The sequence below is a fragment of the Pantherophis guttatus genome, chromosome 2 (assembly GCF_059756535.1).
Source record: "Pantherophis guttatus breed Tessera chromosome 2, ASM5975653v1, whole genome shotgun sequence".
In the NCBI taxonomy this organism is placed as follows: domain Eukaryota; kingdom Metazoa; phylum Chordata; class Lepidosauria; order Squamata; family Colubridae; genus Pantherophis; species Pantherophis guttatus.
The window spans coordinates 138534368-138559419 of record NC_142064.1 but is presented as its reverse complement, the minus strand read 5'-3'; the positions used below and the strand labels follow the sequence as shown (position 1 = coordinate 138559419).

The 25052-nt window shown below is 42.1% G+C and overlaps 1 protein-coding gene and 1 long non-coding RNA gene across 19 annotated transcripts in view; one reads left to right on the top strand and one right to left on the bottom strand.

Annotated features, from left to right (window-relative positions):
* The window catches only part of RBMS2 (RNA binding motif single stranded interacting protein 2), a 68521-nt gene that overhangs the window by 6400 nt on the left and 37069 nt on the right, over nt 1–25052 (bottom strand). For 8 of the 18 annotated variants that reach the window (XM_060688885.2, XM_034412390.3, XM_087886894.1 and 5 more), the window contains 6 exons: nt 21217–21410; nt 14910–14968; nt 12977–13068; nt 11020–11177; nt 8188–8267; nt 3332–3441 (listed from right to left, as the gene is read on the bottom strand). In XM_060688885.2, coding sequence (XP_060544868.1) covers nt 3332–3441; nt 8188–8267; nt 11020–11177; nt 12977–13068; nt 14910–14968; nt 21217–21410 — 693 coding nt within the window. Of the gene's footprint in view, nt 1–3331; nt 3442–8187; nt 8268–11019; nt 11178–12976; nt 13069–14909; nt 14969–21216; nt 21411–21941; nt 22141–25052 lie in introns of those variants that run through there. The other 10 variants (XM_087886890.1, XM_087886889.1, XM_087886892.1 and 7 more) reach the window with 7 other exon arrangements.
* LOC117662776 (uncharacterized) lies at nt 22212–23761 on the top strand. Its single transcript, XR_004590506.3, has 2 exons — nt 22212–22351; nt 23354–23761. It is a non-coding gene; the product is annotated as an uncharacterized LOC117662776 (long non-coding RNA).

Here is a 25052-nt window from a genome sequence, read left to right as displayed (position 1 = left end):
GTGAAGCAATAGTTATGATTTACTCAATAGTAGTAATTGTGAGAGGGATCTTGGAGTCCTAGTGGACAACCATTTAAATATGAGCCAGCAGTGTGCAGCAGCTACCAAAAAAGCCAACACAGTTCTAGGCTGCATAAACAGAGGGATAGAATCAAGATCACGTGAAGTGTTAATACCACTTTATAATGCCTTGGTGAGGCCACACTTGAAATACTGCATTCAGTTTTGGTCGCCAAGATGTAAAAAAGATGTTGAGACTCTAGAAAGAGTGAAGGGAAGGGCAACAAAGATGATTAGGGGACTGGAGGCTAAAACATATGAAGAATGGTTGCAGGAACTGGGTATGTCTAGTTTAATGAAAAGAAGGACTAGGGGAGACATGATAGCAGTGTTCCAATATCTCAGGGGCTGCCACAAAGAAGAGGGAGTCAAAGCACCTGAGGGTAGGACAAGAAGCAATGGGTAGAAACTAATCAAGGAGAGAAGCAATTTAGAACTAAGGAGAAATTTCCTGACAGTTAGAACAATTAATCAGCGGAACAAATTGCCTCCAGAAGTTGTAAATGCTCCAACACTGGAAGCTTTTAAGAAGATGTTGGATAACCGTCTGTCTGAAGTGGTGTAGGGTTTCCTGCCTAAGCAGGGGGTTGGACTAGAAGACCTCCAAGGTCCCTTCCAACTCTGTTATTCTAATTCTAATTTCACCTTTCCAGGAACAAGTTGCAAGCCTTCTCCTGGCCAGCAGAGAGCCTGTTCTCTCAACCATCTTAGTGGCATATCAGTAAAGCCAGTCAAGCCGTTAGGAAACGTTCTCCTGCCTCTGAGTTTAGCCTGCACATCTTGTGGCCAGTTCACAAAATCCAAAGGGAGGGATGGCAAACCAGTTCGCTTAGGAAGTTCCATGCCAGGGATGCAGCTGTAGATTTCCCGTGAGGAAATGGTACACTGACCTACCACGGAGCGGTGGGAGAGATTACAGTTGAAAATGGTAGCGGGATGTGGGATCCAAACAACCAAAATTTCTCCAGAGAAAGGAGACATTTGAGATTACTCATATGTATTCCAGACAACTATTTTTTTGTGAGTACATGGTAGAAATCAAGGATTTTGCCGCTGCTTGCTATCAGCTGGCAGTTGTGGGATTACAGGTAGTCCTCGAATTATAAGCACCATTGAGCCCAAGGTTTCGGCTGGTAAGTGAGACAGTTGGTAAGTGTGTTTTGCCCCCATTTTATGACTTTTCTTGCCTTAGTTGTTAAGTGAATCACTGCAGTTGTTAAATTAGTAACACGGCTGTAAAGCGAATCTGGCTTCCCCATTGACTTTGCTTGTCAGGAGGTCACAAAAGGGGATCACATGACCCAGGGCACTGAAACCGTCATAAATATGAGCCAATTACCAAATATCCCAATTTTGATCATATGACTAAGAGGATGCTACAATGATCATCAGTGCGACAAACAGTTGTAAGTCACTTTTGGGGGGGCTTTTGTAACTTTGAACTGTCACTAACAAATGGTTGTAATTTGAGGACTATATGCACATGAGCCAGAGACTTTACTGTAGCCTTTCCTAGACTCAAGGTTCAACAAAACCTCACTTCTTAATCACTTTGGACTGTATTTTTTAATTGCTTTTTAAAGATTGAGAATCTTCAGAACCACAAGTTTTATTGTATTCACTGGGTCAAGGGTTTTGTTCTTCAGTTTTCTTTCTTTTCTTTGGGAAAATCATGAATTTAAGATTTGAAATCGTGAATGTATGATTTCATGAAATCATGAATTTAAGAGTTTGTAAAAACTTTTTTTGAAAATACAGAAAAAAGTGATTATAGAAAATACAGAAAAAGGTGGATTCTAGAAATTTTCAAATAGATTAAAGAGATGAATTTGAATTACTACTTTGAAGTTAATTAAAAGGATTTTCCTATGGGAAACATTCCATGTTTACTTTTGAAAACAAATAACTGATGACTTTTGAAGGCACAAGGAAATTAATGTATCAATAGATTGAGTGAGCTACAGTATATGACTTTGGGGCGCAAAAATAACTTTAAAATAATCTGCCAGGATAGATAAATTAGATGGTGTTGCAGAGGAGAAACTGATTTTATTGACTAAAGTTGAAATTTATCTAAATGCAGATTTAAAAATGTATAAGCAGATGAAAAAGGTGAATAGTGGATACAAAAAAACAAGCTGTTGGACATACAAGTGAAACTGATTGATTGGAAAAAAAATGGAAATAGTAAACCAGAAGAGTGATGTGAATAATCACTTCATATGGGATTTGTAAAAGGAATTTGTTAAAATTGTCAACGTTTTTCTGTGAAGAAACATGGAGAATATGAAGAGTGATGTGGATAACCTCTTTACACTGGAGCTACAAAAGGCCTTGAAAAAGATGCCAATGATTTGGTGAGAAGACATAAAGAGAGCATAAAAAGAAAACAGATGTTCGGATATTATCTGAGGAGACTAAAGGTTGTTAATGAGAAAGGGGAAAGATTATGTATTTGGTTTATTTGATCAAGGTTAAAAGAGATGGATTGCTAATTCTGATAACGTTTGATAGATTTATATGGACTAGAACTGGACAACAATGTTTTAAAAGTTTTGTTTATTTATAAGCCAGCTTGGTCTAGGCACGAGGTTAGAAAGCAGGAGGCCATGAATTCAAGTCCCAACTCAGCCATGAAAGCTGGCTGGGTGGCTTTGAGCCAAGCATTCTCTCTCAGTCCAACCCACCTCACAGGGTTGTTGTTGGGGAAAACAGGAGGAGGAAGGTGTGTTGGATATCTTTGCCATCTTGAGGTATGTGTAAAAATAATAAAGATGGGATACAAATAAATAAATAAATATTTGAAGAACTGAGACGGGGAGATTTGTTTAAAGAAAATCAGGAACGAATGTGAAAACGAAGAATCAAAATGGGTTTATTGAACATAGTTTACAATAGTTATGTTGCTACTTCTTAAGCCTTAATGGACTTTTGCTGGGGGAGATGGAGTGATGAGGTTTTAAAGATTTGTTGATAGAGAATGGGATGGATTATGGGATGAAGAAATGATTGGTTGTATTTTAAGAGAGGGTGAAAAGTTGTTAATTATACTTAACTAACGGCTTTAAAAAAAATATTTTGTAGTTTGTATTAGTTTTATTTACACAATACAATTCTTAATAAAATTATTGCAAAAAAATGAAGGTCCATGCTAGGAGCAAACATGTCAAATAAACTTTTTATCAAGTTCTCGTTGGGCCACCATATATGACCAAAGGGTATTCTGTGCCCACTGAAGCCCTCTAACCCCCTGCTGACCCCCCACCCTTACCGTATCACTTTCCCTTGGCCAGGCTCGTCCATTTTGCACGTATTTGCCCTGATTCTGGCGCTTCTTCTGGCCACCATCAGCAAACTTGCAAAGCAGTGGATCTGGAGGAGCTGCGGGGGGTGCGGGGGGGGGACAAAAACAAAGCTGGGATTAGCCTTGGGACATTTTGTTATAACGTATCTGGATGCTCCTAGTATGAATGATATTCCTATGTCTCAGTATTCTCTTGATGTACTTGAATCTAAACCTACACCTTCTCTTCACTGACTGGATACACTGAATTCCACTTCACACACCGTCCCACTTGTGATGTACTCATTAACAGGAGGCTATTTTGCTTTGTAGCAATAACCACTATATCCAACCTGAAGATCTAAAATGGACATCCTTGGCTGATCACATTGGATACAGAGTTGAGTTGCTCCTCGTCTCTTCTTCTCCTTGACTTCATCCTATCTCTGAACTACAAATGATACCCTTCCTTCCTTCCTTCCTTCCTTCCTTTCCTTTCCTTTCCTTTCTTTCTTCTTTCTTTTTTCTCTTCCTTCCTCTCTCTTTCTCTTTTTTTCTTTCCCTTCCTTCCTTTCTTTTTCACCCCTCATGGCTAGAAAAAGAGAATCAAACCTTCTGCAAATTGTTCAGGATCCAGCCGTGCCAAGGGGCAGTCAGAAGAGCGAGCTAGCATCAATTCTGTGACTTTTATGAGACTATCTGCAGACTTTTATTTTAACATCAGTGCTAGGCCTATTAGCATTTTGTAGGGAATGCTACAGCTTCCGTCCACAGTGTTTGTGTGTGTGTGGCCCAGTCAGCTTTCCATGTAAAGACTTGCAGACTTCAGTGTCATGCTACTGCTTTCCTTGAACTCTTGTGGTTAACCTTCCTTTTTGTTGCCAAGCAACTGCTTTCTTCTCCCACAACTGGGAGAATGTACAGAGCTACATAGCATTCTGAATTACTACCACATGAGTAGCACATATGTACAAGAGGACACTCCTGCTTCCCTCCATTGGGCCCTTGGCCAACAAGTCAGAAGGGCCAGCTGATACATGCACTAAAACCAAAAGAGCCTCTATTCTGTGAGTTATGGGAGGAAGGGGAGGGCACAAGGTATGGCCATTTTGGAAAAAGCACGTTATTAAAATAGCTTGTCAAAAAGAAGGCATAAAATAGTTGGGAAAGAGACTATTTTTTATGGGTCTGCCCCAATCATATAAGCTTCCTCTGAGTGGAGGGGCTGTGTTCCCTCTCCCCAAATTCAGTTTCGTTATGCAGCCTAGTTTTATCGCAGCCTGCACTGAGAGAGTCTGTAGCTGTAGCCATTACAGCATCGGATGTGACTTGATCAAGCACTTCTCTGACACAAAGACTGTTTAGGTGATTTGGGGATAGCCATCTTCTCAAAGCATAATCCATCTTTATTGTTGTGGGAATTAAATTAAGGTCAGTCTCCATGTAAGCTCCTGGAGTGTTCAGACAAAATTGGGGACATAAATGCAATGAATAATAACAACCTCAGCACCACAAGGAGCAACCTATAAAGGGAAACGAAGGGAAACGAGTGGAAGACAATGCAATATTGTATTTATCGGACATGATCAATTGATCACAGCCTGGAAATGGCAAGAAACCCTTATTTCTTTTGGTAGATTCCCCTACCTTATTTGAGATGTGATGAGCTGGACACAAATATGGAAATAAAAATATCCCTCTTATAAATATAAAATACCTTTGTTGGAGTGAAGTCTAACTATTCCACAAGAACCACGCTGTGAAATGTTACTCCAGGGAAAAAGTATGATTCCTTAACTCTACTGCATATAAGAAATGATCCCAAATCTTCCCCCACACATTCCTCTTAGAGCATCCTACTATTCCAACTTGTTTATCTGCTGATTTATCCAATCCTGTCTTTTCCTGGTTGAAGTGTTTTACCCCTCCTCTCTAGGCCACAATTTTAGCACTGGGTCAGATTTAGATTATTTAAATCATACTTCACAGGAAGAGGCAGCAGCCAAAATAATTTTAGCAGACCCATTTGATCAGAACAGCCATTCTGATTCAATTCCCTCCTTCCTTTATTTACTACTATTTACTTTCTCCCCGTCTCTTCTCATTAGGCTGGTAAATTGTTCTTTTTCAGTAGCTCTCTGTTTCTTCCCTGTCTCACCGTCAGCAATCTCATGGCCCTGTTTCAATTGGGTTACATACAACAACACGTTTTTATGCATTATAAAGGGAGAACTAGTTAGCTCCAGTTTCAGCACTGTAACTTCCTTCTGCTGCATTTGAAACCCTGACCATTCAGTCACACTGCCCTCTTCTGAAGTTACCTCCAAGGAACTGCTCACACTGCATTTCAATGGTTTTATTCCTACTTATCTCAGGACACTTTTTCTGTGATTTGAAATGGTACCATATCCTAGCTTTTTCCTTTGTAAGTGAGGGCTCCCAGGGTTCTTTTTATTAACGTTGTCAACTGCTCTTTTGGATCCATTGATTTCTTTTAATCAGCTTCACTATGACAGATAAATGGTAGATAGATAGATGATAGATAGATGATAGATAGATAGATAGATAGATAGATAGATAGATAGATAGACAGATAGTTAGATAGATGGATGGATAGATGGATAGGAACAGGGACAGAGAGACAGAGACAGAGAGAGACAGAGACAACACACAGATGTACTTTTGAGTGAAGCAGCCAGGGGGGTATCTTTCCAAATGCCTTGATGGATGCTGATGTTGGGCTGGATGGTTCCCTCCATCTCAAACTAAATGTGCCACTAGTGAGTCCAACTCAATGATCCATTTTCATTGAAAAAAAAACACTGATAATTTTGAAATTCTCAAGACTGGACTTGAATTGACCAAATTTTTAAAAAGAGAATAAAAAAAAAGATTCACTAGAATATCTGTAAAAATGACCATGTATCAATAATGAAAAATTGGTGGGAACACAGAGGTGAAAAATGAGTTGAAAATGAGCAAGTTAAAATATTGTGAGACTTCTGAGTACAAACTGACAATGATTTAACTGTGGTTGAGAAGAAGAAAATGTGGATAACTGATGTGACAATACCAAGGGATAGTAGAATAGAAGACAAAGAACTGGAGAACATTACAAAGTATCAAGAACTAATAATCAAAACTGAATAAATGTGGCATAAAAGTTGTGTCCCATTGATTATTGGCACACTGAGTACTACACCAAAAAAAACCTGGGCCAGAATTTAAAAATCTGCACTTACCCAAAATTTCCACCTGTCATTTGAAAAAAATCACTGCTTGAATCCACACATATACCTATCCTAATGCTTTATGACTTCCTAGGTTCTTGGGAAGAACTCTGCGAATGAAGGCTAACACCAGTTTTAAAAAACTGTAACTTCACATTGTTGTGAATAGGCAATAATAAAAAACTTGGAGTTCGCATTTAAAGAATATTCATTGGCTTTATCAGTTCCTCATCACAGAAACAGGAAAGCAATTGCTTCATGCCCTGATCATCCCTTAGCTGGATTATTGCAACAGTCTCTTAGCAGGTCACCTAACATTTTTATTTATTGAATGATCTGGATAGTGTGTGCTATTCTGGACCTTCCCTGAATTAATCCTTCTTTCCCTCTATCAGTGGCTATCCTGTTTCCCCCAAAATAAGACATCCCCTGATAATAAACCCAATCGAGCTTTTGAGCGCATGGCAATAAGGCCAAGCGCTTATTTCAGGGTTCAAAAAATGTAAGACAGGGTCTTATTTTTGGGAAAACATGGTAAGTATTTATGAAAAGTACCAACTCTAATTGCTGGCTAACTCATTGGATCTTGCCTTTTGGCTGTCAGGTTTTCCCAGGCACATCTACCATATTTTTCGGAATATAAGATGCACCTATCTTTTTTGGTGAGGAAAAGAAGAAGAAAAAAATCTCCCTCTGCCTCTGAGCAATTTTGCCATTGCAGCAAACAGCAAACTGCCTGCTTTACTTTCATTTTCGTTTTCAGCATAGCTTGATTAGCACAAGGAAAAAAAATATCTGCTCCAGCAATTTACCTCTTTACAGCAAGCAGCAGAGCCCTGCACAAAACAGCTGAGAGCAAATCAGCTGAGAGTCGGGAAGCCGATCCAATCAACTTGTGCTAATTAGGCTGTGCTGAAGTTGAAAGGAGCTGTTTTTTCTTGCTGTTTGCTTGCAAGGAGGTAACTGCTGCGAGGCAGTGGCCAAAGGGTGGGGGCCAGTGGGTGGGCGGGACTACATTTAGTGTATAAGACGCACCTAAATGTTCACCCCCTTTTAGGGGGAAAAAGGTGCGTCTTATACTCCGAAAAATATGGTACTTAACTGGAAAATCTGATGGTAGCTCCTCTCTGTGAACATTTAGCTATGGGTGAATGGTACCACTTCACACTAAAATTGTGACATCAGATTTGAGATTTTTTTTCTCATTTTAATGCCAGCCCTCTAGAACCAACTGCTGCCAAAGTTATGCCCAGAAGTTTAAGCATTTGAAACAGTGCTAAAACCTTCCTTTTTTATGGGATTTTTTTCAAGCTGGTTTAAATATTAATTATTTGGGCAAAAATGTTTTGTTGTTTAGATCTGACTTCTAATGCCTATTTTAACAGATATGGGCTAGTTACTGAGTCTTTATATAGTAGTTGTGACCTTAATTGCAGGATAGGGAGTTACTGTACTAATGTCTCGACATTGTTTTATTATTTTGTATGGTGCCCTTTTTTTACAGGTACAAGAAAAACACTACTATTCTTGCTGCTGCTCCTGCTTCTATTACTTTACATTTTTGTTCCTCTGGAAAGGGACCAATTCACCCACACCGTTATAGTATTTTCTCACCTGGGACCCCAGGAGGTGTCTTGATATATTTGCCATTGAAGTGGGTGATGATAGCTTCACACTTTTCTGTAGACTCCATCCTGGGAAAGCAATGACAAGAAATTGTCCATGAAGCTGGAATGGAGAAAATGCCAAATGTTTCTGTTCAGGAATAAGTACCCTGTTTCCCCCAAAATAAGACATCCCCTGATAATAAGCCCAGTCGGGCTTTTGAGCACATGGTAATAAAGCCAAGCGCTTATTTCAGGGTTCCAAAAAATATAAGACAGGGTCTTATTTTCGGGGAAACACAGTAGGGAGAAGAATGTGCTCGGTAACAAATGTTGTGGAATTCCAAGTCCCTCAGACATGGGCAACACAGCCACCAGGAGGGATGATTGGACAACCTCAGCAAGACGTCTAGACCACCTGCTCCTAATCGATGGAACTTGCAGCTCAAAATATACTAGATGTGAGCATTACCGACTCATAATTCCTATGGAGAAATTCATCCATTTATATACTTTGCTGAACTGAAGAGGAGCTGAACTGAAAAATAGCTCCATGTCAATTCCAATTCATGTCAACACGCATCTTCAAGTTGTCGAGATTGAGAAGCAGTGCTTTAAATGGCCCTGCTTCGATTTGAAGAAGCGTTTCCCAATCTCATCAGCTTTAAGATGAGTGGACTTCAACTCCCAGAATTCGCCAGCCATCAAGCCAGTTGGGGAAATCTGGAAGTTGAAATCTTCAACTACACATCAACACAAAGTTGCTGAGGTTGAGAAACACTGATTTAGAGGACTTTGCAGAGAGGAAGGGACAGGGACATTGGGATGAGTCCTTAAGGGAGAACCCTGTAATCAGAAATCCAGGTACTTAACTTTCTGTTATGCTCAGAGACTTGTGATAAGCATCAATATTTGGAAAAGGTAGATAGGAATTAACAATCCGCATGATTCTCCTAGAATCTCCTAATCAAGTTTCATCAAAGCCAACAGATCAAATTTGGAAAATTTATGTGATAGCTAAGCTATAATTCTTTGGGGAGATTTACAAAAAATGAATCCAAGTATGCAAAATCTGACATCAGAATTAACCTGGACTTGCAAACCAATCCACTGGTTTTGAAATGTAGCCGTTTCCCAATCACTAGCAGGATATGAATTTAGGACTCCAAGTACTGTAGTTCCAATATTTCAAGGAGCTTTCAAAATGCTGGCCTGTGTTTCCACATGGCTCTGCTATGATGATTAGACACCTCATTTTCTTGTTATCCCTTTTGGCTCTCAAATGCTACATCTAAGGACTCAGGAAAAATATTTTAGAGCTGTAGCATTTGATAGAAAGCGGGGGCGGGGGGGCAAAGCGGCTTTGACAGAGAGAGAAATAAGTGTTTTAGTTTCTCTCCTCTCTTGATGAGGACCAACCTCATCCATTACAACCAGCTGTAAGGAACAGGAATACGTAATTAATCAACCGGTGCTGATTCTATCTAACAGTCCAAGTTTACTTCTTCAGGTAGGAAGGAAATAAATATGGAGGAGCCAGGAAGTGTCTGCTGCAATGTGACAATCTACCAGTAGGGGGCAATGTAAGACAGAAGAGAATGGTCAAACTAACTCAGGAAAGGGAGAATGTGGAACAAAACTGCCCACCCAGGTGGATGCCTGAGCAGCTTGGATGTACACACCTATACCTAAAAATAATTCTACACTACAGCTCTTTAGCAGTGATCTTGGGTTAGGAACCAAATGCATACAGATGTATTTTCTTCCTTCTTAGCAACAATACTCAACAACATTGTGGATCAGGAAGCTGTAGGCTCAATGGTGCTTCTGCCTTGTTCAGCTTTCCTGTTCCACATGAAGCCGTTTCTAAATCACTAGTTTTCTGCTACCAGTTTTTCTCCCCTTCCCTCTCAAACAATTAACTAAATATCTTATCTAAATATCTAAATTGCTTAATGAATTGTAAGCCGCCCTGAGTCTCCAGAGAAGGGCGGCATATAAATTGAACCAATAAATAAATAAATAAATCTTGCTTCTACCTAAGGCTAAACTGAAGACTGAACAGCAGTTGGGTGCCAAGGGAAAAGCAAATGAGGTAGCCTACGGCTTTATAGTCCACATCAAAACATCTGGCCCACAAGTTAGCCACATGTTATAAGGCTTTAGGACAGACGAAGCACCCCCTGAAGTTCAGCTTTTTCTGTCTGCCAACCAAATATAGAAAGGAATCATTTTGAGTATCGATGCTCTACCATCTTTCGCTGCAGCCATCTTAATCTTTTAGGAACATTTGGTGATATAGTAATGGCACATTTAGGGGAACGAGAAACGGAAAGACACACCTGGTAATAAACATACAGCGAGCTAAAATAATACGGTTTCAGAGACAGGTAGAAAAACTTGCATAGAAAAGCCAAGTGTCCATATGTAGTCCCAGGGAACCAACTCAGAAGACGAGTGTGGCTACAGCTATCCCAACCCTAAAACTTAGGGAATAGGGCATGGAACTGTAAAAAGGCAAATGCCCATCACCGCCTTAAACCAAGAGGGAAATATTTGCAAACGCTCAGCATATTTGCACATGCTCCATGCGTAAGGGAATATTTAGCCCAGCAAATTTCTGTGCAGGTATTCCTACAGAAAACCATCCTTGGGCAAAGGAATGGCTCAAGGTGCTCGCTCACATACAGGATGTGAATGGATCACATTTCATAGGGTTCCCCGAGTGAACATAGAGGCTATGCCAGTTTGTCCTTTTAAGCCAGCACTACTGTGTAGAGCTGAAGAAGTGTACCATTAAACCAAACCATCCCCAAACCTGATCCCAGCCATCCTGCCTGACCTGGCAAAGCCAACTCCTCGGCTGGTGCCGCTGGCATCACGTAGGATACGTGTAGAGATGACTTGTCCGAATGGTTTCAGCATCGACTCCAATTCAGCCTCATCCATGCCCAAAGGCAAGTTTGACAGGTAGAGGTTGGTAGGATCCTGCTCCTGTTGCTATGGAAACAAGAAGTCAGGCTGTTGCCTAGCAATAGTCCATCCCATCCCGGGGACGCATTCCTTTGGACTCTCCCTTCCCTTCCTGAACGGTGTCACCTGCCTCCGTTGAGATGCTTGCTGCCTCTCTTTCTCTAGGCATACCGAGGCCTTTCCATCTATAAAGAGAACTCAACGTATTATCTCGGTAGAGAGCCCGGCTTCTGCTCTGAGCAACCCCACTGGGGAGACTCACTGCTGTGAAGCAGAATGAAGAGAAGCTGAAACATTGGAAGGATCCAGCATCCAAGGAGACCAAGGGAGGCAGCAAACATGGCCTGTTGGCTACATCACATACACAAGTGTGCTAACTACACACTGGACGATGACATACATGCCCTACATGCATGTGGGAACGCTGTGTGTTCTTTCCAAATAGATATATACTCGGATTGTCAAAGACAATCCCACCGCTGGCCATGGCTTTAATTTACCAAAATGTAGAGGATCATAGGTTTCCCCAGTGTAATTCCCTAATTACACAGATTACAGTGTAATTTACTCTTAGTAAATCCAAATCTACTGGAGTACTGGAGTACAACATCTGCCACCTATCAAATGTGAAGATATTCTTGGGCTAAGAGAGCATTACTTATTTCTTATACGGAACCACAATGATGGAGCTCTCTACTTCTTTGAGTAGTAGCTTATTTAGTCTACAGAACAGTGGACCCCAATCTTTCTGGCTTGGGAGGGAGGGGAGGGGAGAGAAGATGGTTTTCTGCATATGCCCACCGCTTGCATGGCCCAGTTCCTAAGGGGCCGCAGCCTGGTTCCCAAAGGGCCGCGGACTGGTACTGGGTCGTGGACCCTTGCTAAAGAAAGCTTTCTCTTTCTCTCTCTCTCCGTCTCTGTCTCTCTGTCTCTCTGTCTCTTTCTCTCTCTCTCTCTCTCTCTCTCTGTTGGGAGGAGAAAGAGGAACTGCAGCTTGTTTCAATATCAAAATTGCCGGCTGGTTCAAAGCAACCAACCCCAACCAAATGGCGGCACCCTAATTTCCAGAACATCTCCCAATATATCTGGAAAGCACCAGCTTGGGGAAAGCGGAATTAAAATGATCAGCAAGATACAAAGTGTGTTTTTTTTAAAAAAGAATTAATACATCATATAACTGAACGATTTATTTTCAGTCATTGACACCTCTAGTTTTAAAGACCTTTTTTTGTTGGGTGGGGGGGGGAAGTATTCTTTTCCCAGAGAACTTGGGAAAGGAATCATGGCCTGACCAAGTGAGACTGAGTAATACTGGAAATTATTCTGGGATTCCAAGGCCAGGATATTGAACTTAATGGATAAATAATCCGATCTGCTATGGTAGAGTCTCACGTAACAGCTGGAGTCTGATTCCCATTCCAATAATACTAAGGTACGTTAACTGTGGATGTTGCTCGTCCGCTTTAGGCCTTAACTGAATGATGGCTTGAATAGAAAACCCACGTTTCTGCAGAATTCACCACCAGGTCTACTCGTAGGGACTGTCCCCAGCATCACCACTCCCAACCAGATGGAGTGAAGCATCAGTGGTACCCTTGAAACACTGGGTAACACAGTAATGCTGGAGAATGTACTCTGGCGAAAAGCATCTCCATCATGGCCAGGTTATGAGAAGGGTCTTGCGTCAACAGGGCTAAATCACAAGGTGCATCTTGTTGGTGTAGGACTAGAAGTATAACTGTGATGATTTGAGTCAGGCACTTTCCCAGTCTTGTTCATGGAAGTGAGGAGTGTCCTGCCATGCAGGGCTGCAGCTCAGGGCTTACCTTGGCCATCTGGGCTTGAACCCCACTGGCCTTGAGTGCAGTCACGGCTTTCTGAGCTGCTGTGGGGCTGTCAAAATCCACGAAGCCATATCCTGAATGTTCAAGGAAAGGAAAGGTAAGTCTTATTGGCCGCGGAGGTTCCGTTTCCAGCTTGTACGGGTAGTCCTCGACTTACAGCAGTTTGTTTACTGACCAAAGTTACGACGTCACTGAAAATAAGTGACGCATGACCGTTTTTCACACTTAGGACCATTGCAGCATCCCCATGGTCACAAACTGAATGCTTGACAACTGACTCATATTTATGACGGTTGCAATGTCCTGGGAATCACGTGATCCCCTTTTACGACCTTCTGACAAGCAAAGCCAATGGGGGAGCCAGTTTCACTTTAACGACCGTGTTACTAACTTAACGATTGCAGTGATTCACCGGACAACTGTGGCAAGAAAAAGTCGTAAAATGGGGCACACGTTTCACTTAGCAACATAACGTTTTGGGCTCAATTGCAGCCGTACATTGAGGACTACCCATATAGAGGATCCTTCCTTTTTAAAAAAAAAAAAAAAAAAAACTTTATTCGTATTTAAAAAATACATTTAAAACAATTATAAGAAAAACTGAACAAGTTTTTCTTAATCAAACATACAAATTACAAGTACATATACTATACATATATAGTGCTCAACTTCATCTATTAACTACTTCCTAATGTTATATATACATATATATACGCACAGTGACTTATTTCCTTCTATATCTCTCTGACAGTGCAGTTGTTTATTTGCATTGATTTCTCCTAACTTTCATCTCTAAGCATTCCCTCTCTCTGACTTATCCACTGGTACCAGCTATTCCATATTTTAAAATATTTTGAATCTTCCTTATCCTGTAATTTTAGGGTTAATTTATCCATCTCTGAGCATACATAAATTTTCTGTATTACTTCCTGATCAGTTGGCAAACGGTCTATTTTCCAGAGTTGTGCCAACGCTAATCTTGCCGCTGTTATAATGTGGAGTATTAGGTATTTTATGTCCTTCCTAATATTCTTATTGATCATGCCGAGTAAAAAGACTTCAGGTATTAATTCAATTTCTTGATTTGTTATCTCTAATATCCATGTTTATCAATATTATCAATAATAGAGGATCCTTCCTACAGCCCGGGTGAGTAGTGGAGAGACTCACCTCTGCAGAGGAGAAGGGCCCTTCTGCCTCACCCACCTATTTTACATTCTCAGCTGCACCACACCCTATAGCACACCACAAACAGCAATCATTTTGAGGGGCAAGGCTCGTGTTATCTGTCGGGTTAGCAAACATTGGCACGGAAGCCAGAGAAGGAGGATCTGCCTCACCATTAAGCCATACAGACTGCAGGACTCCTTTTCTCTTCTTCCTCTTCCCACCCCTCCTCCTCCTCCTCCTCCTTCAGCTTGTACTCTGAGTGGAGGCTCCATCTTTTTTTTTTCCTTCTCCCCAGCAATGTCTGGCATTTCAGGAATGCAACTCCTCCCCCCCCCCCACAACCATCACCCTCATGCCAATAAACCATCCCCACCTTCAGACTGAGCCCCTCCTCCCTCAGGATGCTTGGCTCTAGAATCCGATTCTGAAGCTGTCCTGTCGTCCCCGCCCCCCCCCCCCCCCCCAGCCTTACCTGGGTTTCAACTTTGCCAGCCACAAAGCTGTGGAAGGAAGAAACCCTCTTTTGGAGAGATTAAATTCTTAGGCCACTGCAAAGAGGGGTGTGTGTGTGTGTGTGTGTGTGTGTGTGGTGTATGATATAAGGATTTAGCAAACAGGACAGCTCTGCACTCCCCCTTTGAGGAACCCCCCAAACAAAACCCACACATTATCCAGTCTCTGATTCAGGTCCTGCGGATACCACATAATATACTCCATACGAGAGGAAAATCCAGGCTGAGCTCACCTTTGCATTTATTGGTTGTTTTATCCAGGATGGCCTTGGTGGAGACAATTTTGCCGTATCTGTAAGTACAGAAAAGCATCAAGGTAAGGGATAGAACAAGTGTAGCAATTAAAGCAAATTTGAGAAATGGATACAATGGTCCTAACTATCTTCCCTGGAAATACTTCTCCTTCATAGACTCTTCCCCAAACCCCCACTCAAGATGTCTGAAAAATAACAGTTCTTCTCTATTCAGGAATTAGAGCTGTTTTTCAATTAACCGCAGGACAAGCAGGGTCCACTACTGGTGAGAAAAGAATGTTTTGCGGGTGATATTTGGCCCTTGGTTTCCCACCCATATCCTACAGAAGAATGGTAAATTCTTCACCATAACAGCCAAGAAGCTGAAAGTGTCTAGAAAAGTTTGTTCAGATTTGTGTAGTCCCCTGGATATCTCTGTCTCTGTCACATATTTGTACACTTACGACTTATATACAGTGCTTTACAGCCCTCTCTAAGCAGTTTACAGAGTCAGCCCATTGCCCCCAACAATCTGGGTCCTCATTTTACCGACCTCAGAAGGATGGAAGGCTCAATCAACCTTGAGCCTGATGAGATTCGAACTGCCAAACTTGCTGGTAATCAGCAGTCAGCAGAAGTAGCCTGCAGTACTGCATTCTAACCACTGCGCCACCACAGCTCATGTCTATGAAGAAGCCCTTAGCCAGGAAGGTGAACGAAACAAACAAAAAATGGTAACTAATATAAATTACATCTAGCATAGCCCTCATCTCTACTGTGTATTTTTTAATAGAAGAAGACCTATAGGTGCCTCTGTTTGGAGAGAACCTGACAACAAGTCAGTTGCTTCCTTTTGGGGAGGGGATAAAAAGTAAAAGCTACTGGGTCTCCAAATGGATTGCCATGACATTAGAATATATAACTGGAAGACATCAGGGAAGTGAGAGTGGGTGGCCCAACTTGACCAGTGGTTAGTAAAGAGCCCAATAGGTTCACAGATACAGAGCAGCCTTATAGATAACTCAGCTGTCAAAGAGGTATCACTAATTAACTGCAGGCTCTTCCAATTGCAAAGACATTAGGCCACTAGTTCTGACAGAAAATGAATGGCAAAGTGACACTGGATTTCACTTGAATTGGATTACAGATAGTCCTCAATTTATAATCATTCATTTAGTGACTGTTTGATGTTACAACGGCACTGAAAAAAGTCATTACAACCAGTCCTCACGATTACAACTGTCACAAGATCCCCACAGTCACGTGATCAAAATTTGGGTGCTTGGCACATAGTTACAACAGTTGTAGCATCCTGGGGTTGTCCGGTTGCCATTTGCATCTTTCCTAGCCAGTTTCCCACAAGCAAAGTCAATGGGAGAAGGCAGATTTGCTTAAGGACCACATATAACTCATTTAACGACCGCAGCAATTTGCTTAACAACTGTGGCCAAAAAAAAAGTTGTACCCTCAGATGTGACTCACTCAACGTCCACCTGGCTTAGAAATGAGATTCTGGTTCCAACTGGGCTTGCAAATTGAAGACTACCGGTAGGCTAGGACAGTTTGGTGAGGTAAGCCATATGCCACGGCTTTTGAGGAGTGAGAGCTACAGAGAGCTCAGTGATACAAACAGGAAGGAGACTGGTGGCTATGCACCAGCCTGAAGCTGAGCTTTTGAATGGGAATTTTGTGTTTTTTAATATAAATCCTATTCCACCCTCGAGTGTCTCTAAATGGTGGGAAATCATGTTGCTCAAATTCAGTAATCAAGCAGTCAGTATTTGGTAGCATGGTCAGACATGAAAAAGCTTCTTGGATGAGAAGTGAAATGTCTTCAAAGAAAAACCAGAAAGTCCAGTTGCCTCTTGAAAAAAGCACCTTTGGGACAACCATGATCTGGATGACTGAGAATCTCCATAGACTTCCAGAAACTGTGTTAGTTGAGGTTACCCATCTCTGCACTAGGGAACATTCGAAGTTGGTGCATCCAACAATTTATACTGTGCACGGTAGAATGGCTTTTGTGATATTTGAGGTTTAGCTTTGAAAGGAAAAGAAAACTGCACACTCCTAATTACAATTTACAAATAAAATGTCAAACTCTGGAAGATGGGCAGTTCCTCACCAGATCTGAAATTCCAGTCTTGCACAATACAGTCCCAGAAATACAGAATGCTGAGTCTGGGTGGTAGAACACTTCCATAGATATTTATAAAAGCCTGAATGTTGTCCTTACAGGAGCCTATATTAAAATCTCAAAAGGTGAGAGCTGGGAATATTAAAATAGCAAAGGCACAACTGAGGTTCTCACCAGTCCTTGAGCTAGCAGAAAACTATACCAGCATAACATAAACTGCCTCTGGTGATCTCTATCCTGCCACAGATACGATGTTGACAAATGGTGCTGGTTCTTATTAATAAGCAAGCAGGACACACTAAAAACAGGGATTAATATGGTTTCTACTGACTTTTATTCCTTCCCCTCTCCAGGCATCACAAAGTCAGAAATTTTCTGAGAGAGAGAGCAATCGACCAATGGAACAGAAGTTGCCTTCAGAAGTTGTGGGAGCTTCATCACTGGAAGCTTTCAAGAAGAGAATGGACTGCCACCTGTCAGAAATGCTGTAGGGTCTCCTGCTTGGGCTGGGGGTTGGACTAGATGACCTACAAGGTCCCTTCCAACTCTGTTAATCTGTAATCTAAGTAGCGGGAAAAATGCTTGTGGGTGAGATATGAGGCAGAGGCAACTTTTGACTGAGGACTAAATAAGTGAGCAGGGCTACCTGTGAAAACTTGCTTTGGTTTTGCACGCACATTTTGTACAGGTGCCGTCAAAGGGAGCCCAAATATCAATTGGCTCAAGCTCATTTCAAATATGGGTTTAGAGCTGTTCTAGCAGGGCACGAAAACTATGTTCAAAAGTGGCCTGGAGAACAGTTCACGGGGAAAATTACACCGGGAAGCAGCCGAGAGAGGGCTGTCTGTCTGTCTCTCCTGCTTCACTATGAAGCCTAGCCCACCCCCACCATTTAGGCTGATACAGATCACCAAACATGGGATCGGAGGGCTGGTACAGGATGAGAGCTCTCCTGCTGCTTAAGCGGAAAGGTTTTTGAAGAAAACGCCCAGGGATTAGAGGAAAGTGGTTATGCCATCTCGCCCTTTAGGGGTGACCTCACGGCAACACTAACTAAACAGCTAGTGAACGATACCAGACACCTCCCGTGTCAAAACCATGGGAGCTTACCAAAAGCTTTAAGAGGTAAGTAAGGTTTTTAACTGGAGCAGCTAAGGACAATTTTGAACTGCTTCAGGTACAAATCCTGGAGGGGAGGAAAGGAAAAGCAGCAGCACCAAGACCAGGCCAGGAAAGATGGTTACTAGGATATGCTCCTAACCCAGTTTCCCATGGAAGTGAAAAAAAGAGGGAATGGTTATCCCAGCATCCTCTGAATAGTTCTGGGTCAATTAGAAACAGCCTTGGTGGTGTAATCATTTGCTAAGAATGGCTCTAATAGCCCTTTTCTTTTAAACCCTTTCATTAGCTTCCTTATCGCTATCTTGCAAGGGAAGTCACAGTTATGCATGCAATTCCTTGGTCCAGTCTTTCTAAGACGGTCTTAAATTCCTCCAACCTATTACAAAAAAGAAAACAAACCAACCCCGGTGTGAGCCCTGAATTAGTTTCCCTTTAAAAATAGCCAGCGGACTCTGGCTCTCTTCCCCTCCCCCAAGTGCTGAGCCCTACAGAGTCCATCCCAGCTGCCCTCTGACCCCACCCGCGATGCTTCCTGTTCACCCCGAGCAGGATTTCCTGCCCAGGGAAGGACAAGCCCAGGAAATCCGACCGGCGCCAAGAACAGCCAAGTCCTGGCGCCTCCCAGCCCCGGACTCAGGGGAGTCCAGCTGCAGGGTTTCAGAGTGAGATGAATCATACTGAATGCTGTGGTTGTGGTCAGACCTCCAATGCAGGGAGGGGGGAAGTTTCTATTGCTTTGCAGATGTGGGAATGAAGGCACAGAGGGAGGAGGGCACCGCACACAAATGTTGCAAGATAGGGGCAGAATCAGGAATGCCGCCCAGAATTCCCAGATCCCAGCCCCTGCCAGTATTAAGCTCTGGACTTGTTTCCTTCCCTTCCCTTTGGTCCTCCCCAAACTCTCCGCCACTGGTTGCAGCTCTCATCCATGATCCCTTCTCTCACACATTCCTGGTATGAAGTAGGCGTGTTTGTCAAGTGTGGCTTTGGGGCCAGATCCAGCATTCCAGACTGGGGTGAGCTGAGGTAAAGGAGGAACAGCCCCCTGCCCACCCACCCCTCCTGGCCTCCTAGTTTCAAGTACTATATAGCTTTGCTCCGTCTCCTTCAGGCAAGGCTCGGAGACGGAAGAGTAGAGCAAACCCTGGCAGGCAATTAGGGAGCCACAGACTTCACAACGTCAATATGTTGCTGCAGGCAATGTGTACGTGACTGCACTCTACTTAGCCCCCTCTAACTCTTTTTTTTTCTTTTTTTCTTTCCCCTGGAAGTCACTTTCAGAACTCTTTAGCTGGGAGTCAGGCACCTTCCCATCACTTTTTAGATAACTTTGGCAAATCAGGAGGATACCAAAGCAACACTGATTATTAGTCAAGGTTGGAGTATTGCACTGAGCTTCTGGAAGACGTGGGAGTTCAATACAGCAGATAGCACTAAGGTCTTAGGCTTTTGATAGCCTTAAAACAAGGACACTGAATTACAGATTTCCATGAGTATCCAAGAAACAGGTGAGCCACACCAATAGCAGCACTCCAAAACCTGAATCCTACAAATAATGACCTTCCTGTTCAGGCTGTACTTCAGTTCAGGAGACCCAGAGCAGAAGGGCTGAATTCAGGCCAGCTTCCCATCCTTACAAAGAAGGACATGGTCCTTCACCAAAGTGATGGAAAGAGCTAGGATGGTGCTTACATTTATTTTATTTTTTGACTTCTCACCCAAAATATCCTAAATGGCCCAGGTAGAACAATGTCAAGCTGTGGTCCATACATTTTCAGGTTTGGCTCCAGTTTAAGTTGTGGAATAGGGATAGGAAAGGAAAATGGGTGAAGAACCGTAGGGAGGAGATAGGAGAATAGGGCAAAGGAATAATAAACATTCCTGATTCCTATCTTTTTGAAGAAAGAGCTGCTAAATCTGTAGGCAAACTTGACTTGCCCTGGTTTGTTGGAAAACAGTCCTGAACTGATCCCCGCAATAGTTGGGTGATCACTGAATCTGAGAGTTCTAGATTTGTGGAAAGCTTAAATTTCTTCAATTTTAGTGACATGACTAAATCTCTTTCTGCTTTCTCTTAAGTGTTTCCTTCTGGCCCATGAAGCCCTCCAGACATCAACATAGATAACCTCATGGCTTCAACATAAGTCACATGATGTGAAAGTGGCTTAATGCCTATGTTTCTTAGTAAATCATACATTTGGCTTGTTGCCACATCACTTGAGTCCATCTACCTTAGCAGGGAGAAGGAACATACCTTCTCCAAGAGCCTGATCCAACCCTGATCCAATAAGGCACAACCTTGCCACTAGCCCCCAAACACGTACAAATTTTTTTGTACATGCTATTTCTCACATGACTGCCTTCATGTTGCCATAACAAGAGACTTCATTCATCCTTAGCTGTACTAGTGTTACAGAACTATTTTCTTTCTTTTTTTCCCCCCCAGCTCTATCCAAGGGCTGCTTCACTAGGATTGTGAGGATTTGTCACCTGGAGGAAGTCAGGGACTGCAGTGGATTGAAAGAGCAAGTTGTACAGACAGGATAGGGATTAGCAACAGGGATACACATTACATGCCAGTGTAGTTTTTTTGCTGAATTCAGGAAGGGTGGATAGCATTCAGTAGCACCATGAAGGGTAGGGGTAAGAGGAAGTCTTAGCCATAGCACTAGCAATAGCACTTAAGACTTATATACCACTTCACAGTGCTTTACAGCCCTCTCTAAGCAGTTTACAGAGTCTGCATATTGCCCCCAACAATCTGGGTCCTCATTTTACCCACCTCGGAAGGATGAAAGGCTGAGTCAACCTTGAGCCTGGTGAGATTTGAACTGCCAAATTGCAGGCAGTACTGCACTCTAACCACTGTGCCACCACGGGGTGGGGGTGGGGGCGTACTGGAGAAGACCTCTATGTTCAATTCCCACCGGCAACAGAATACCACAGACCAATGTGTAGCTGTAAGCACACAACATTTAGGCACCCTTGGATCATTTACTTCCAACCCTAGGATTGACCATCAATGTTTCTTGGATTATGGTAACTTACGGTTGGCAGAGCTTGACGAGATCCTGATCAGTGGTACCGGGATGCAGGCCCCGGATGTACAAGTTTGTTTTGCTCAGCTGGTCCCCGCCACCTCCGCCACCACCTGGCCCGCTGCTGCTGCTGCTGCTACTATTGTTGTTGCAGCTGCCACTGGGGCTTGGAGGTGCCATCTGCTGGGCCACTGAGACATAAGGCTGCATGGCAAAGGAGAGAGAACTCGTTAAAATGGCTGTTGGGGGACAGGCAAGGCAAAAACAGCTAGTAAGACAACGCTCCATTGTAGATGACGCAGACACAGTGAGCAGGGTGGAATTCCCACTGCAGTGTCTAATTTTTCTTTTCAGTTCTTCACAAACGGGCAACTTTGACCTCTCATCATGATGAGCATAAAGAAACTGCAAGTTATATATGCAGAATGCCTTGCTGAAAAGGTGGAAGATAAGAAGAATTGTCTTGTCTCCTTCTGGTACAAAGACCCCAGCTAATTTACCCATTACTGGGTCTGCATCAAAGGGAGAGACCCTTGGGACAAGGGATTCTTCTGTTCTGCTTCCTAGAGGTGGAAGCCTTCACAAGTTAAATACAATTAAAACACACAATTGTTAAGATCAGATCAGGGCAGAGGGGTTTTGCTTCCTCTGAGAGTTTCAAGCCCTTTCCTCCTCTGAGGACTACAATCCCCTCACACCACCCATCCCTGCCCAAAGCGGTCCCTGATCAATTGCCTTCAGTCCCCGGAAGGGGAGAAGTAAGGAGGTTTCCTCATCCAGGATGATCAGAAGTTCCACCCTCCCGATGGATCTGAACCCCTGAATGTAACAAAGGCCCCCAAACACTGCCACCATCAGAGAGGATAGTATAAAAGGAAGGGGGGAAAAAAACAGCCTTGCTATCATTGGTCAAGACACCTTTGATGTCATAATCAAAGTCAGCAAGTAAATTTGGTTAGAACATTCTCAGCTTGGACTCTTTTTACAGACAATTCTTGTCTCTGTGCAATGAACGTAGAGCCTTTGCGTTCATGTTTCAGAAGAATAAGGGCTGTTCCATCCCAAAACCACCCCAATTTTCAGGACCCAAAGAGCAATTTTGCTGCAGAACTTTAGCTTTCTGCCTAGCGTAGTCATTCTTATTGGTGAGTGTGATGGCCCCGTTGAATATTGTTGCTTTTAATATAGTTATCTTGCACCAAACCATAATAAGCTCTATTTAGGTTTGACTTAAGCATGTTGTAGAAATCCAGCAATTTCTGGTTGGTTAAGCCATAGTTTCTGGCTTCTCACCTTATACAAATCCATCCAATTGTTTTTCAGTACACCAGGTTTAAATCAAGTATAGCTTAATGCAAGGTGTGAATGCCACTGGTGGTTAATGTTCAATATGATCTATAAAGCCAAAGGATGCAGCTTGTCCATACAAGTTTGTTTATGGGACCATCTCTACAGTTTTAGGAAGCAAATACTCCGATGCACCCTTCTGTTGCCACTAGCGTGTGACTGGCCCTAATCTGGCAGTAAATACAAATAAATTTACTTTGCCAGATAATTCTGGGAATTTTGTAGTTCTAAGAAAGAGCACTAACCATCACTTACCGGTAACTTAATACACAGCACATCAAAATACAATTTCCAGGATTTGGGGAGGCAGGGGAACTTTAACACTATAAATCCAATATATACTTGTAGTGAAAATATCTTTTATCTTTTAAGGGTTTTTTTGTTAAAAAAAAAAACCTGGACAATCTCTTGGGAGATGTTAAAATGCAAATAATATTCATATCTGAAATGGTTACCTGGCCAATATGGAGTGGGGGGTGGGGGGAGAGATTTTGCATCTATTCAGACATCAAGCAACATTAGCTTCAAAAGTCAGGTGATTATTCTTTTCACAGTATAATCCTAGCAGTGCCTGCTAACATCTGCGAATCAGACTGATTTTAAAGGCCCGGAAGCAGAGTTCATTCTCATTGCAAGCACTTTCCTATTCTTATATACTTCGGTTTACTTTTAAGTACGGTATTTTCAGAGCTACGATTTTTGTCAAGTTCACTTGCTTGTCCAAATGGTCGTTTGGTCTCTTTCTAAGATCCCTGTATCCCGTTATTCCTCATGCACTTTTTTTTTTTTTTTTTAACAAGGTCCTCCGATTGTGGGAAGCAGAGGAGGAGATGCAAAGGGAAGAAGGTGGAGCTTTTCCAAGTTATTTCTCCGCTTCGGGGCATGTGCAGGACAAGTCCAGATGTACATATGTTTGGCTGTGCATGAAGAGGCTGCGCTCCCAACCTTCCCTTGCAAAGTGCTGTTGAAGTCACTGAGTCTGCCCTACCCACAGGGACACTTGGGGTGGAGTACTTCTATTGCAAAACTGCTCAGCTATTCAGCAGGCCTGGCTCGACACTCAAGAGAGGCCATAGGCTGGGATCAGAAGGGGCTTTAAAGGAAGAAAAGCAGAATCAGAATGGATACGAAACTGAGAAGTAGGCCAGGGCCTACATGTGTCCTGCTCCATGTTAAAAAATAAAAGCAGAACAGTTTTTGGCTTCTCATTTGGCTACCACACTTTGATTACAGGCAGTCCTCGGCTTACAACCATTCTTTTAACCACCATTCAACGTTACAAAGGCACTGAAAAAAGTAACTTATGACCGTCCCAAAGGTGCTTTTTTTTTCATGAGGCAACTGGACTTTCTGGTTTTTCTTTGAAGACGTTTCGCTTCTCATCCAAGAAGCTTCTTCAGCTCTGAGAAGCGAAACGTCTTCAAAGAAAAACCAGAAAGTCCAATGGCCTCTTGAAAAAAAAAGCACCTTTGGGACAACCATGACCTGGATGACTGAGAATCTCCAGAGACATTTAACTTATGACCGGTTTTCACATTATGACTGTTGCAACAGCCCCACGGTCATGTAATCTAAACTCAAACACTTGGCAAAATAGCATGTATTTATTTATAGTGGTTGCAGGTTCCCGGGGTTGTGTGATTATCTTTTGCAACTTTCCGACAGGCAGTCAATGGGGAAGCCAGACTCACTTTAACAACCACATTACTAACTTAACTGCAGTGACTGACTTAACAAAGGTGGCAAGAAAGATAATGGGGCAAAATTCACGTAACATGCAACTCTCTTGCTCAATTGTGGTTGCAAGTCAAGGAATATTTCTACATGGCTATAAATCTATTAAAGAGAACTGGAATGACTACTTTAATTTATATTTTAATTTACAGGCATCCATTGATAAATAATGGATACTCCTTTGTGAACATTGTACTAAAGCTTCAAATTTCCAATTAAAACCTTAGTTTAAAACAAAGGTTTGACTTCAATAAATTAACATAGCGATGGTACCTTTACTCTTAAGGGACAACTCAAATTAAATTTCAAAATAGGATAAGGACAGACCACAATAAAATAAAACAACTAGAAATTGTAAAAATATAGAACTAACTGGCTAAAATAATTATTAAACTAATTATAAGTTAGTAAAAATGAAAGGAATAAAATATTAAAAATAAAAAGAATTAAATATCTAAATTTTAATTCAGTTGCAACTAAAAATTTGAGCTATTTCCGTAATGAGTCTAGTATATTTAATTTTAGACATCAATGAATGAATACAAGTTTATTAACTATCACTGACTGTTACTTAGCACTGTAAAATACTAAGATTACAGTTTTAAAATTCTATCCAAGCCATAAGATTCTAAACAGGGAAAACTAAACAACTGCCTGCTAAATAGAATTACTGTTTCTATTGGCCACACCTGGAGGCCACTCTTAAGTTCTGCTCGCCAGGATAGAGCAAGACTGGCCTTTGATTTGCTAGGACTGGACGCTGAA